The sequence below is a fragment of the Ruditapes philippinarum genome, unplaced genomic scaffold, assembly GCF_026571515.1.
Source record: "Ruditapes philippinarum isolate M1 unplaced genomic scaffold, ASM2657151v2 ctg121_1_1_1_1, whole genome shotgun sequence".
Taxonomy (NCBI): Eukaryota; Metazoa; Mollusca; class Bivalvia; order Venerida; family Veneridae; genus Ruditapes; species Ruditapes philippinarum.
Window position 1 is genome coordinate 86,249 of NW_026861840.1, and position 15,320 is coordinate 101,568.

The window sequence follows — 15,320 nt, forward strand, 5'->3', positions numbered from 1 at the left end:
ATGCTCTGCAGAAATTTTTCCGCTCGGTAGTTTCCCTAAATTTGTACAAATTGCAGAGCAATAACAAAAATTATTTTCGCAATAATTAAAAAGGATTACTTGTGTTGGGTTTCATTGGAGACGTTTTATGCCATGCAGAGTGTATATTTCATGTCAGGGAGAGAACTTTACATTTTTCATGCCTCCATTTTTTATCCCTTTTTTTATTATCATTCCATGAGAATGACATGATTAATAATGTTACTAATTGTTTTTTATGTTAACAAAATTTTGTTGAATGAATGTTGTAATATAGAGGAAACTTTCTGTTACAATATTTTTCTGTTACATTCCTTACAAACAAAGTTTATAAAAATGTTTCATTTTCTGTATATTTCAGGTAGTTACAACTTTAATTATCTTCCACCCACAATGCTGTGTTCAAGATGATGGATATACAGTCCCCGTCATGTTTTAGACCTACACCAACTTTACCTCTCAACACATCAGCTGGATCATTGTCCCTGAGTTCTCCTGTAGCAGATAGGTCCAATTCTAAGTATTCATTTTCGAGAAGTAACAGCTTCACAGGCAATATGGTTGTCGAATCACAGTCTCTCAACTTTAGGCCGATGACACCAGATCCTCATCCAGACACTGTTAATAAATCTGACTCTAATAAACTGGATCTGGAAAAATCTGGACAACAGAATTTATCCATGCCTCCTGAAGGAGCAGTGACACCCACTGAAGAGCATGTTGCGAAAAAGCCAAGGCTGATGACGTCCAGTGAAGACCTTTCGACTAAAACAGATATTGAGTACATTTTTGACAATAATTATCACAATGATAAAAAAGATCATAATACTATTGAAATGAATGGAGTGCACTATCCAGAAGATAAAGTGCAAGACTTTTCAACTGAGTCAATTGAAGGAATGCCACATGGAGAAAAGCGAAGAAGATTGTCTGAATCTATTGCTCTTAAAAATACTGATTCACTGTTAGAAGCAGCATTTAAAGCAGGTCTTGATAAAAGTCCGCCAACACTGAGTCCTAAAACTATATCTGACACAGATTTCGATGCAGTCAGTACCGGAAGTCCGAGCATGAGCATCAGTGGGGAGAGACGAAGGCGCAAACCCAATCTGGAAGATATTGTTCGAAGGATGAGAGAAGTTGAAACTGATTACAGTGAGGACAGTGAGATTGATGAAATGAATGATGATATGCAAGAAGGCCAAGATGAAGTAGATGGTGATCTGTCAGTGAGAATGCCTGTATTAGCTAATCAGATTGATGAATTAAAAGGCGGCAAGAATTTTGAGAATGGTGACATAATTAATAGCTATGATCAGAGAGTGTTAATCAAACGTGAACTTAATGAAAACAATAACATTATTGAGAAAATGCGTCAAGATGAAGTGGACAAAGAGAACAAAGGTGGTGATGATGATGGTGAAAATCAAGGTGTACCACTTCCAGCTTCAAAACTCGAGACTCCGGCACAAAATGGCGAGTCTGTAATTAAACAGACTGGTCATGTGACTCCACCCCACAGTACATCAAACAACTGGCTACATGGCAGCAGTCCATTCAATGGATTTCCAATGTTCCCTTTTCAAACCAATCCAGCAGAGCTTCCATTCTCTAAATTCATGAATCCATTTGAAAACAAGTTTAACTCACCAGAGTTGGAAAAAGATTACCTAAAATGCCAATATTGTGAGAGGACATTTCGACGACAAAAGAACCTTGAAAACCATATAGAGAATACACATCATGGGAAAAGCCCACAGCGGAAGAAATCTGGTGAGACTACAGGAGACATGTATTTCAAATGTACACATTGTCCATATACAACAAAACACCAGAGCAACTTGTATGTTCATCTTCGTATCCATACAGGTATGGAAGCTTTAAACCTTATAATTAAAAAGGAAAATGTTTCATTTTCAAAAAATTGCAATAAGTAATTAAAGAAAGTTTTCAATGACACATAATTCTAGTACCAAACCTAGATGAAAAAGTGAGAATTCTGTTTCCACCTATAGTTTTGATAATGGAAGGGAGACAACAGCTGATGGCTAAAAGTCATTGTTTTATATTAGTGTTGTCTCCCCTGTCAATGTAATTTTTACTGTACTGATAACTTTCAATTAATTGTATTTAATTTTAAGTATTCTGTTTTATTTAAGCTTCACTATAAAGGGTTAATATTGAGTAAAATGCTTATCAAAACTGAGAACTAATGATTGCAATATACATGTTGTTTCTAATCATTATTTTGAACTACTGTTTATTATTACTACATTTAGTTTCTTGTTTTATTTTAATGTTAGGCTGGTTGTATTTCTTTTTTCAGGTGAAAGGCCGTATATTTGTGGTGCATGTGGTGTACAGTACAGTCAGAGTCACAGTCTTAAGTCACATATCATCAACAAGCACGACAGTATCATGTCATACTACATCAAAGAAAAACGTACACGCTCACCAAGAGGTCTCGGTTACCTAGCAACACAGCCAATACCTGGAGAATCTCCAGTGTTCAAGATGCCGGCTTCTCCAATGATTCCAAATCCGTTTCCGGGCAACTTAAACGGCCTTCATCTTCCGCAGACATCTCCAAGTCAACAGCTCAAGCATTCACCACCATCTCATATGCAGAATAATCAATCTTCTGTGCCACATTCACCCGTTCTTTCACCAAATTACCCACAATCCCAACCACAGGTTTCACCTGGAAACCAGCAGCAGCAGATGTCGCCCCAGCAACCCCTTCACCGACCACCATTCCCACCATTTCATCACATGATTCCAGATGGCATGGAGATGGCACAGAAGTCACTAGAGTTTGCAAAACTCGGTTTAATGAACTTTCCGTTTTATGGCAAACCATTCCATAGTAAGCCAAGTCCACCATTCCACATGAATGGACATGGCCAGATCTCCCCACAGTTTAGCAATGGGCAAATTCTTCAACAATCAAGGCAGCAACCTACGGAACAATCCATGCAGCAAAATGGGGTTAGTGCACAACAGCAATATCATAAAACCCACAATCCATTGCAAGAAATCCATGATAACAGACATCAAGATGATACTGGTGCTATAGATTTGAGAAAGAAATGCAATGATGAGGCACTCGATTTAGCTGTACCTGACAAAAACATGAAATGTACAGAGGACGGAGCAAAATGCCCGAATTGTCTTCATTTGCTGAAGCTGAAGATGCTGCGAATGAATGTTGTACGAATGCTGAGCATTTTGGTCCCGAATCTAAACTTTGAAGAGAAGGGAATCAACGCAGAGGGCGATTCAGTGGATGATCTCCTACGTGACGTCATCGAGAGCAATATTCATGATGAGGAATCAAATGATTAAACTATCAATAGAAATCATGTAAGAAATAATGTACAGATTAATGTCGGACATTCTTTTCTTTTATCACAATTTTTTTGTGTTGCAGACAATGTTGTGGATACTTGTCCAGGTGTTTGTATTGAGATGCAAAACTGGACAAATAGAAGAAAAAAGTATTTATCTTTTCATGTGACATTAATCATGGCATGGGGAGCGTGTTATTTTGTGCAGCAATTTGTGGCAGCAATCATTCTAGTTTTCAAACAAATTTGTAGTATTAACGTCACTTTTTTTTCACACGAAAAAAAAAAAGACAAAAAAAATCCATAGTTAAAAAAAACAATTGTTGGAGAGTTCTATATATAGTGAACTTATGGTGCAATAACTCATGTCTCATAATTAGGAGTTAGTTCCCCTTGTTAAACATTGACATATCAAAAGAAGAAGAGGCAAGGCGGTTATGATATAATGTTTGCAGAAATTCCCGTCTAGTGTTAGGTGGCTTCATCTCATTTGCATATGACATTTTTAATTTGCATATTTCATTTTGTGCTACGCAGCTTTCAGAAGCTGAAATTTCACGGAGCTGTGTATCGTATACTAATTTTGGAAATTCCTGCCGCATTCATTTGCATGTCATTTTGTTCAAAAGTCCATTTAATCATTTATTTTTTAAAGAGATCACTATTTATTGAGTGAAAATCCTGCCATGGTACTTTGTATTTAAAGTGGAATGATACTATCATTCGAAAACAGGCCATAATTGACAATTGGACTTGTTGTTTTCTGAAAGGATTTTTTTCCTAGTCAATAGACGAAAAGTATTCCCAAAGATTTTATTCATTATATGAAGTGAACAGAACAATCCAATTTTATGTCAAGGTTGTTTTACATGAACTATTTTTGTGTAATGTAAACATATTTTTTGATGTCACAGTTAAACTGTGGGCATCATGTTTTGTTAATTTCATGACTATTGGGTCACAGACCTTCATTTTTCACATTCGAGTTCTGGTGGAGTTTAGAGCAAACTACAGATGTACAGAAGTGTCTTATCCTTTACCCTATGGGCAGCATGCAACATTACAATATACGCTTCTTACCCTTAGTGCTGACATGGAACATTCCATATTGACTCGGACATTCCATTGTTTCTAAAAAGGGGTTATGTTATATACATTCCAAAAAGTGGATCTGTCCATGACGTATAGTGCTAAGAAACTTTTTTTCACCTTGAATTCCTGATGTTGCAGCAGAAGTGTGACCAGTTTATGGAAACAGACTATAATTATATGGAAATATTAGCAGACGTGTCACCAAATTTTTGAGTACTGACTATAGTAATGTCAGCAGACATATGACCAAACTTTTGGAAACGGCTATAGGAGAATCTGCAGACGACAGTGATAATTTCTTTCCTGCTTTCCAATGACTTATATACTGAAAGTCACATGATTTTTATGCAAGGTGCCTTTTGAAAACCCGGCAGCCAGTTTGGAGAATTGTTACTATTTTTAGTGCTACCATTTTTTCTGCAAATCTGTAATTTGATCTGAAATTGACACTGAAAGGTCAACTGGTGCTTAAATGCAATACAGTTGGTGGTTGGCGAAAAACCAAAGACACTTTAATTAAGACTAAGTAGTGTTTAAAGAGTATATATATATATATACACACAATGTAAATGTTTCTCTGTGAATTGTGCGCTCATTTGTTTTGTTGTAAATTTCATATTTTTAGAACACTATCCTTGTAGCTGTGCGTGTCTTTTCATTATAACTGTTGAACAATTTGTATATGTTTCAGCAAATTGATTGATAAAGAACTATGACTTTGTACATACACTAATAATATTCTACTTCCATTGTAAGTTTTTAACATTAGCCAAAAGACAAAACTGCATTTACGATAATGCCATCAAAGATATATTTGACCTAGCTGTACAAGAGAAATATATCAAGGATTCTGTGCAACGCTCTTTATCCAACAAATAGAAACAGTGCAGTATTGATTCCTTGATATGTAAATACTTTTTGTACTGCAAGGTTAGATCCCCACCTATTTACTACATTTTACATATTTTACTTTTTAAGAATTAAGATTATCTGTATTCTTTGGGAAAAAAGTTGTTTTGGGAGGGTGGGGGCATCATTATCATTCCAAGTAAATTCAATTTATCTTGTAAGAATTTGAATTTTTTTTTATAATTTAAAGTAATTAAAAAAGTATAATGTGTTAAAAAGTGGACATTTATGAATTTGTTTGCAAAATTTAGTACATCTAGAGTATTGAAAATATTTTTGGTAAGTTAAAGACATATTTTTTAATGCCATCAAAACTTTCACGAGAGAAGTTTTATTCTCAGATTTATTTTCTTAGGGATACATAAAATACTGAAAATGAAATTTACATTGATAAGTTTAAAGACTATGTAGGGCATTTTACCGGAAGCATTTTTGTATTTTGTCACTCACATTGTTTGCACAAGATGCAGTGTTTTCATTTTTTACCTATGATTATTATATTTGACCTATTGAGTAGACCATTGTTCAAGAACAATCAATATTTTACAGTGTTTTCCTTCAGCTTCTAAAAGTTCTAAGTTGTATAGCAAGATTTTTTTCATATTTTTGTAAATTTCATTTCTTCTTATTTTTACTTATAGCTTAAAGTACAAAGTTATAGCATGTATTCTAACATAAGTTTAGCACAAGTACAAATTACATAAATTAATATTTTGCTCAATGGTTCAATAGGTCTTATATAAAAACAACAGGTTGCATAATGATTTTAATCAAAATGATATAACTTTTACTGCTGACAACTTAGATTAGTTTTTAATTAGTTAAAATTTCAACATGTCATACTCGATTCCTGTAAGCAGCTCTTTCATTGGTCAATTTTAAATATGAGATGCCTAGAAAACATCCAATCAGATTATGTGTTTTAACAGTATCTAAAAATAGTAACATTGGTGTTTTTTTCAGTAGTTAATTTGTATCAGTCGTAAATTATATGAAATAAGTTACTTGTATTTGGTGCTTTTTTGCAAAATCATTTCGTAGTTAAAAAATATAACAAGGCCTACATATCAATAAGGTCACACCAAATTGAAACCTTTAAAAGTTAGCATACTTTTGCAGGAATATTGATGCAAGAAAAATTAAAGATTGACATTGAAATATGTTAACCTATGTACAAAACCTTTATATTGGCTAAGATGATTTTATAAAAAAAATTACTGTTTCAGAAAATAAAAACTTATTTCTATCAACCTAACATTGTTAGAGTAGCACATTAGTAAAGTATGATACATCATATTTGTAAATGTTTTGATTAATATAATATTTTTACAATTTATCAATTAAAATATTTAAAAACAAAAAAATCAAATCATTTTTGGCATTACCAAGGCTTCCAATTGTTAGTGTGAGGCTCATTTTTTGCCCATTCAAGTCTTAAGAGAGAAAAGTATTGGCACAGAATAATATTACTATAGTTTGGTGTGGCCTTGAAATGAAATGATAAGCAAACCATATGTCCAGAGAATTTGTGCCTATAGAATTTAGAGGGCAGCATATTTTAATGTTTTTTCAAATCGTCATCATCATCTTGATTTTGAATTATGCTTGTTGTATGATGGTCCTAGTCTATGATTTTGTCACAACAATGGAAGACTTTTGTACTTGCTCCATTATTTATATGAGTCGTATATAGTGATTTTGGGCCTTTAGGAAAAAAATGTAGTTATTCCCAATTTAAGCAACATCAGTTGTTGTTTTTTTCTGCAGGAGTAAATCATCAGCTGATTTAACAGGATTTTATCAAAATGATAGCAAAATTATTAGAAACAAAGGAAACAATGCAAATTTTACACACACAAAATATCTGTGATACTACAAATAAGAAATGTTATTTATGAATAACTTACTATTTTATTGTTTAATGATGCCATTTTGTCGTTTTTAACATCTAATTCCTCAGGTACCATTATCACTTGATGCGGCTCATATTATGTATTTACAATCGTCTCATATTAATGAATTTTCACACTTTTTAACATTTTATGTAAACTTTGTTATCTGTGTGTTTCTGTATTGAAAGTCCAGTCAAATATTCTGTAAAATTATGCTAAAATGATAGATTAAAAGTCAATGAATATACCCAAAGAAAAGTGCACACTAAAAATTTTTTAGTGAAGTTATCAGTATTTAACTTTGTATTGTGCTAATGATTTGTTTAATTTTCATTGCACTGATGATTATTTCTTTCAAATAATTTGCAATGTTAATAATTATCAACTTTGTATAGACAATGGCTTATGTCTGCTGAACTGTATGTTTTATTTTTTGATAAAATACAAGGGAGATAAAAAGGAACTAATAGACACTGTTACTCCCCTTAAATTCATACACTATTATCATTATATCTGGAACTGGTGTGACCCAGATTAGATATAAGAAAAACATTCCTGAAATTTTGTTCATTTTCTTTTTGTTATTATTTACTTCCATATCATAATTATTTGTTTTAAATTCAATATAAAGTGATTTGATTGGGACCACTGAAAGAAATCCAAACATTTTGTCTTTGGAAACAAAAATCATTATTATTTCTTACTGTTTTTAGCTCGACTTTTCTATGAAAAGGGGAGCTATCCTACTCGCCCCGGCGTCGGCGTCGGCGTCACACCTTGGTTAAGTTTTTCGTACCACCCCACTTTATTTCAGAAGTATTACAAGTATGGCTTTGAAACTTACCATACTTGTTCACCATCATAACCTCCATCTACAGACAAGAGTACATAACTCTGTCAAGGTTTTTGACAGAATTATGGCCCTTTTTTGACTTAGAAAGTGTATTGAGCTTGGTTAAGTTTTTTGTACCACCTCACTTTATTTCAAAACCATTGGAGGTATTGCTTTGAAACTGACCATACTTGTTTACCATCACGACCTTCATCAACAGACAAGAGGACATAACTCTGTCAAGGTTTTTGACAGAATTATGCCCCTTTTTGACTTAGAAAATACATTGAATATGGGTAAAATCCACTTATTGCCTTAACCCTTTGAGATATTGCTTTGAAACTTTTAATGCTATTTCACATCATTACCCCCATCTGTACGCAAGAGAAGGTAACTCTGTCAAGGATTTGTTTTAAAAATTAAGGCCTTTTATCGACTTAGAATCTTGGTTAAGTTTTTAGTACCAGTCCACTTTTTGACTGAACTTTTTGAGATATTAATTTGAAAGTTGGAATACTTGTTTACAATCATGATTCCCAAACATGTCCAGGAGAAGGTAATTCTGTCAAAGATTTTATTTGAATTATGGCCCTTAACTGTCAATGTTTTGTATTATAGGCAAGCACTAAAAAACTTAAAAAATCTAAAAAAATTCATTCCTATCCACTTGTTCACTTTACCATAAATTATGTCATATAAACATTGCTGTAATATTCAAGGGTATCAAACAACTAGTTCACTTTAAAAATACAGAGATTCTTGTATTGCCTTTTACTGCAAAAACTTTTTTTATTGGCAAGCAATAAAAAAGTCGAGCGCGCTGTCTTACTTGTTTTTTTACTTGTTTGTTTTTAAAGCTCTTTTTTACATTAAAACAATATTTTGAAAACTTCAAGATAAAATCATTACATCACATAATATACAAAACTAAGTAAAATATTTATTTGGTTTAATGCCAAAAATCAACAACAGTTATCAAATTTGTTTAGTTTTGATTTGTTTTTTATTTATACTTGTGTAAAAGCCAAAAGAAAACAAACAATAAATGGCTGTGGTGTTTAAACATTTTCATTCCATTGATTGTAATGTAGTTGGATATTTATATTAAACAGTCTTTCTTCCTGAGGGTGTCATTTAAACCAACAAAAAACTATTTTAATATTTTACCTTATGTTGCATCTGTAATTTCCTTAAAGATAAGTATGCAAAACATAAAACAAAGATCAAAATGACAAAACATAAGCTATTTTGTTTGACATGACTACTTTTAGCCATATAATGTCTTCTAAGTCATTTGTCATATACTGTTATAGCAGAGAGTTAATAAGTTCAAAAATTTGCCAGATTATAACTTTACAAATAATAGATCTTATTGCAAACTTTTGTGTAAAATTTTCATTAGTTTAAGGTGATATGTCTAATAGAAATGGAAACAAATGTTACATTACAATCAAAAATAAATAAATAAATGAAACATTAACTTTTGATGTCTTTTTATACCAGGAAAAAAAATGTTTACTTTTACTGCATAATGTAATAGATAGCCATTAAAATCATTGATAATAAAATCTGTTCAGATCTCAGCTTGTATTTGGAGGAACCACTGTCTCGGTTAAATAAATGTTTTAAAGAATGTATGATGTTTTATGATAATGTTTACCAGATTAGTTCTGCAGAATATGTTTTGTTGTTCTTTTTGTAAATAGAAAAACATTATGTCACTTTACATGATATATCAATTTATGTTATTTTACATGATATATCAATTTATGTCAATTAACATGTATGTCTTATTTCATTTAACATGATATGCATTTTTATGCTGTTTATAATGGCTGTTTGACGTCATTTTAAATGACAAATAAAATTAACTGACACACAGAGTGCTACAAAATATTTTATGTTAATTGCAGAGATTTGAAGAAAAAAATCTCTGTTACTTATAAGCTTTATTTTTTAATTATTTTTATTCTACTTTTTTCATATCGGAAAATATATGAAGACATCTCCTAGGTTTTGATCTCAGTTACAAAACAACTAACACTATTTACTTTGCACCTTTTATAAATCATTATTTAAAAAAAACTGCTTAATTTATTTAATAGTTATATTTTTTCACATTATTTAATACATTTATAAGTTCTCATTTCATTTTTTTCAATTTTAAGTCAAATATTTGAAGTGTATCACAAATTTTGAGAATTAATCAAAACAATCAATTTTGTTTAAGAAAAGCTTTTATTTCTTATTTAAGACCCACCTAATTAATTTGCTTTAATTTATATAATTTTTTAAGACTGCAGGATACCTTTAATGTACATGTATTTATTGAGTAAAAAAGTTAATGAACTGAAGAAAATATTTTTGTTTATGTTACAGAACAATTTATGAAATGTTTATGAAAGGGTTTTGTTGAGAAAATCAACAAAAGTTTTATTCTGGTAAATTTGTATCCTTTGCTTTAACAATAAATATTATAAACTAGACTCTATAATATTGTTCATTGGTTGTAAATGTAAAACTCTAAATGCAGCTATCTAATTTCTTTGAAAAAAGTAGTAAAGAAGTACAAAAAGGTGTTCTGCAACCTTAAATTATTAAGATTTACATGTACATAAACAAGCATTTTTATATAAATTATATTCCATTTTTTTGCTGTATAATTTTGTCAAAAACTATTGTTTGTTGTTTCTATAATTTATAATATACATTTTAGCATATTTTTGGTATTATATATTGAATATATGCATATAATATAATTGTATGTTAAGCTATAAGTATTGTAAATCTAATTTTTATTAGATGTTTTTTCATAGTTCTGAATTTCTGTCTCTTTGAATATTTAAATGACAATTTTTTAATTATTCCACATGAATTTGTGTGCATAGATTAACCAACTGTATGTTAAAAGAAATGTACCATTTCCTCTCTTGTCATTTTTATGGAGATACTACTATAGAAAAATAGGGGAATACACATTTATACAGGACTAAGTAATGGTAATTTAATGTTATGACCCTGTAATGACAAGTATGAGACTGTTATAGTAGGTACTTGCTTGCTTTATCAATATCTTGGTTTACAATTACATCTTAGCTTGCAATTACAGTTTGGTTAAGTATTTCATAGAGCAACTGCTCATCTATTAGCCAATGTCCAAATAAACGAAAGCAAGTAAACATTGTAAGACTAACAGTAGAAACATTAAGGTTTAGTTATGTTATCTGAAATAAACTGTGGCCTAACAGAATTACATCTTCAAAGACTGCTGGTCTTTACAAGTGATTATTTACATATTTATGCAACTATGGATTAATGCAAGTATTATTTTGTAATATTGTTTATTTTTTAGGTGAAAAGATCAAGAAATACAAATACTTTCATTGTCTTTTCATAGTTTAGTAAGTCTAATAATAACTAGATAAATTCTGAAAGATTAAGAAAGTTGTAAAGTACTTACCGTACATAATAAATATTTTGATAATGTTAAAGTACAGTTAAAAAATATGTAGTTAAACTTGTTTGTAAATAAAGAGTAATTTTTGCCTTGATTTCAAAACACTCAGATGTAATAGTAATACATAGAAACAGCAGTATTGATCACTATGTAACCTAATTTTGTATTTTCTAATTCTAGTGACTAATAGATAATAAAAAAATGTTGGAAACTCAAAGCCAATAGAATCTATGGTGTGAAATTTAAACCAATTAATGTGGCAATAATGTTGTGTTATATTAAGAGAAATTCATGTAAAGAAACCACCGAAAAACTGAAAGAAATTCAAGTAAAAAATTATCCTTTATTTTATGTTATCTCATATTATTGCTTTAGTGAAAATGTAATATTGTAAACACATTTGTCTATATAAAGGTTGTGACGATGGTTAGATGTGGTTGCCATGAAAATGGTGATAAACTATTACCAAATTAGGGTCCTAGTCTTTCTATGTGTTCTTCAAAAAATGATTCTTTAATGTTTAAACATTAAATCATATGTTTCTAGAATCAAATACCTTAAGTTTATTAGAATATAATAGCTAAAGTCAAGCATTATGCTAACAAATCATTTGATTGGTTGATAATAATAGAAAATTTCCAAAATGCTTTTGATTGGCTCAAACAAATTGGTGGTGTTGTTCTAACTTATCTTTTGATTGGCTAAACAGATTGTAATTATTCTAAGATGATTTTGATTGGTATTTTCTTATAACATGTGGAAATTTCAGGTTGAATTTAAGTAAAGTATGTTCATCTTTAAACTGCATTGTAGTAGATATACTTTATACGTTCTACAGATATTAAAGTCTAGAAATCAGATATATATATATATAAATTAAATGATATATGAAATAAAGATTAATGTTGTAGGTTAAATGGAATGAGAAAATGTTGAAATAGTACATATTTGTTTGTTGATGTGAGGATCATGTTATGAAAGTGTTGATATACCAAAAAAACTTACTTCCTTGTAAAACCTTTCACTGCCATCTTCCAATATATATAAGTGCCATGTTTTATTTTCTTATAGAAAAAAATCGTTTTATTTTTTTTATTTTGAGTTTTTTTTTGTGTATAGACTGTGTTCAAAAATTGGTTGCATTTCTTGTTTTTTTTCCTATTCTGTCGTGTATTATTTTGTGTGTGTTCAAACAGCCATTTTTGTGTTCTTAATAATATTTTTTGTACAACTTGTACACATTTATTTTTCTATATGTGTTCATGATTAATTTTGAAGGTGTTCCTTTTTTAAAGACTTCTACATATCAGTTGTTCTTATTTATATGATTGTGTTCCATTTTGGCAGTTCTATAACATAAAAATCCCTATTTATTTGTTGTGAGTAAATTTCCAACATCCATGTCATTCTTCCTTCTTTAAATGGAAACCTCAAAGAATGTTCAACACTGCAAAACTAAAACTATTGATTTAGTATGTCAGTGGACCATAGAGGAAAATACAAATAACCAACCATGCCCTTATTATTATATGTAAATATATTTTTTATTTGAAATTTACAAATTCATTAAAAATATTTAAAGCAAAGTATGAAATGAAAATCATGATAATCAGCATGAAAAATTATTCTCAATTTATCATATGAAAGTCCCGCTTTATTTTACATGCTTTAAGTCTCCTTCTGTTATAATAGAACAAAAACCACTTTTTGTCCGGTGTTTTTTGTTTTTTGTGTGTTTTTTTTTGTTATAATTGTTTTTGCTTTTTTAGTAGTTATTTTTGTTTGTTATGTATATTTTGCATTTGTTTCATTCTTTTATACTATGTGCTGTACTATTTAGATCTAACTTTATGTGTTCAATTTAACTTGTTATTAAGTATTTCAACCATTTGGTTCCATATGAAATGGACTTTCCCTTTTGGGAAGTGAAGAAAACCTAAACTTGTAGTATTTTTGATCAGTTTTTAACTTTTTATACATACTTAGTTCTAAGGTTTTTTTCTGTGTGTTTTTTTTTCTTTTTACATATTAAGAAAGACTATATTTTGGGTGCTTATAATGTACATGTGTTTTGTGTAGTAAGACTGCGCGAGATGATGAACATGCGTGCTAGTTTTAAAAGCAGTCAGTTTTCTGTAGAATGTAGTTAAATGGTGAAATAAAAGCAATACTTAGAATCTGAGATTTTGTTGAGTATTTTGTTGTGTAGTTGTCAGGCAATTTATGTCCTCCCTCCTCATCATATTCAGTATTTTTCTTGAAAATCTATGAAAACGGATACATTGGCCTAGCTCAGACAGTCTAACTTAAAAACTTATGTAAAGGCCTTGCTCAGATAGTGTAACCTGAAAACATATACATGTGTCTAGCTCAGACAGTCTAACTTAAAAACTTATGTTTGCTCAGATAGTGTAAACTGAAAACATATGCCTTACCTCAGACAAAGTTACCTGAAAACTTATGTAAAGGCCTTACTTCAGAAAATATTACCTGAAAACGTATGTAAAGGCCTTGCCTCAGACAGTATTACCTGAAAACTTATGTAAAGGCCTTGCCTCAGACACTGTTACCTGAAAACTTACGTAAAGGCCTGCCTCAGACAGTGTTGCCTAAAAACTTATGTAAAGGCCTTGCCTCAGTGTTACCTGAAAACTTGTGTAAAGGCCTTTCCTCAGACAGTATTACCTGAAAACTTGTGTAAAGGCCTTGCCTCCGACAATGTTACCTGAAAACTTACGTAAAGTTCTTGCCTCAGACAGTGTAAACTAAATACGTTTGTAAAGGCCTTGCCTTGGACAGTGTTACCTGAAAACGTATGTAAAGGCCTTGCCTCAGACAGTGTTACCTGAAAACGTACGTAAAGGCCTTGTCTCAAACAGTGTTACCTGAAAACTTATGTAAAGGCCTTACTTCAGAAAATATTACCTGAAAACGTATGTAAAGGCCTTGCCTCAGACAGTATTACCTGAAAATTTATGTAAAGGCCTTGCCTCAGACACTGTTACCTGAAAATTTATGTAAAGGCATTGCCTCGGACACTGTTACCTGAAAACTAACGTAAAGGCCTGCCTCAGATAGTGTTGCCTAAAACTTATGTAAAGGCCTTGCCTCAGTGTTACCTGAAAACTTGTGTAAAGGCCTTTCCTCAGACAGTATTACCTGAACACTTATGTAAAGACCTTGCCTCCGACAGTGTTAACTAAATACGTATGTAAAGGCCTTGCCTCGGACAGTGTTACCTGAAATCGTATGTAAAGGCCTTGCCTCAGACAGTGTTACCTGAAAACGTACGTAAAGGCCTTGCCTCAGACAGTGTTACCTGAAAACTTATATAAAGGCATTACCTCAGACAGAGGAACCTACAAACGTATGTAAAGGCCTTGCCTCAGACAGTGTCCTTGAAAATTTATATAAAGGCCTTGCTCAGACAGTGTTACCTTAAAACGTATGCAAAGGCCTTGCTTAGGCAGTGTAACCTTAAAACGTATGTAAAGACCTAACCTTAGACAGTGTAACCTTAAAACGTATGTAAAGGCCTTACCTCAGACAGTGTTACCTGAAAACTTATGTAAAGGCCTTTCCCAGGCAGAGTTACACGAAAACGTATGTACAGGCCTTACCTCAGACAGTGTTACCTGAAAACTTATATAAAGGCCTTGCTCAAACAGTGTTACCTGAAAACTTATATAAAGGCCTTACCTCAGACAGTGTTACCTGAAAACTTGTGTAAAGGCCTTACCTTAGACCGTTTTACCTGAAAACTTATTTTTGGT

The 15,320-nt window shown here is 31.4% G+C and overlaps 1 protein-coding gene across 1 annotated transcript; it reads left to right on the forward strand.

The window, feature by feature from the left end:
- Positions 1–355: 355 nt before the first annotated feature.
- On the forward strand, positions 356–8,922 carry LOC132717011 (uncharacterized). The gene is made up of 2 exons (XM_060700363.1): positions 356–1,887; positions 2,345–8,922. The coding sequence occupies exons 1-2, from the start codon at positions 426–428 to the stop codon at positions 3,361–3,363; spliced, it is 2,481 nt and encodes an 826-aa protein (XP_060556346.1). The 5' UTR covers positions 356–425; the 3' UTR covers positions 3,364–8,922.
- The last annotated feature ends 6,398 nt before the right edge of the window (positions 8,923–15,320 follow it).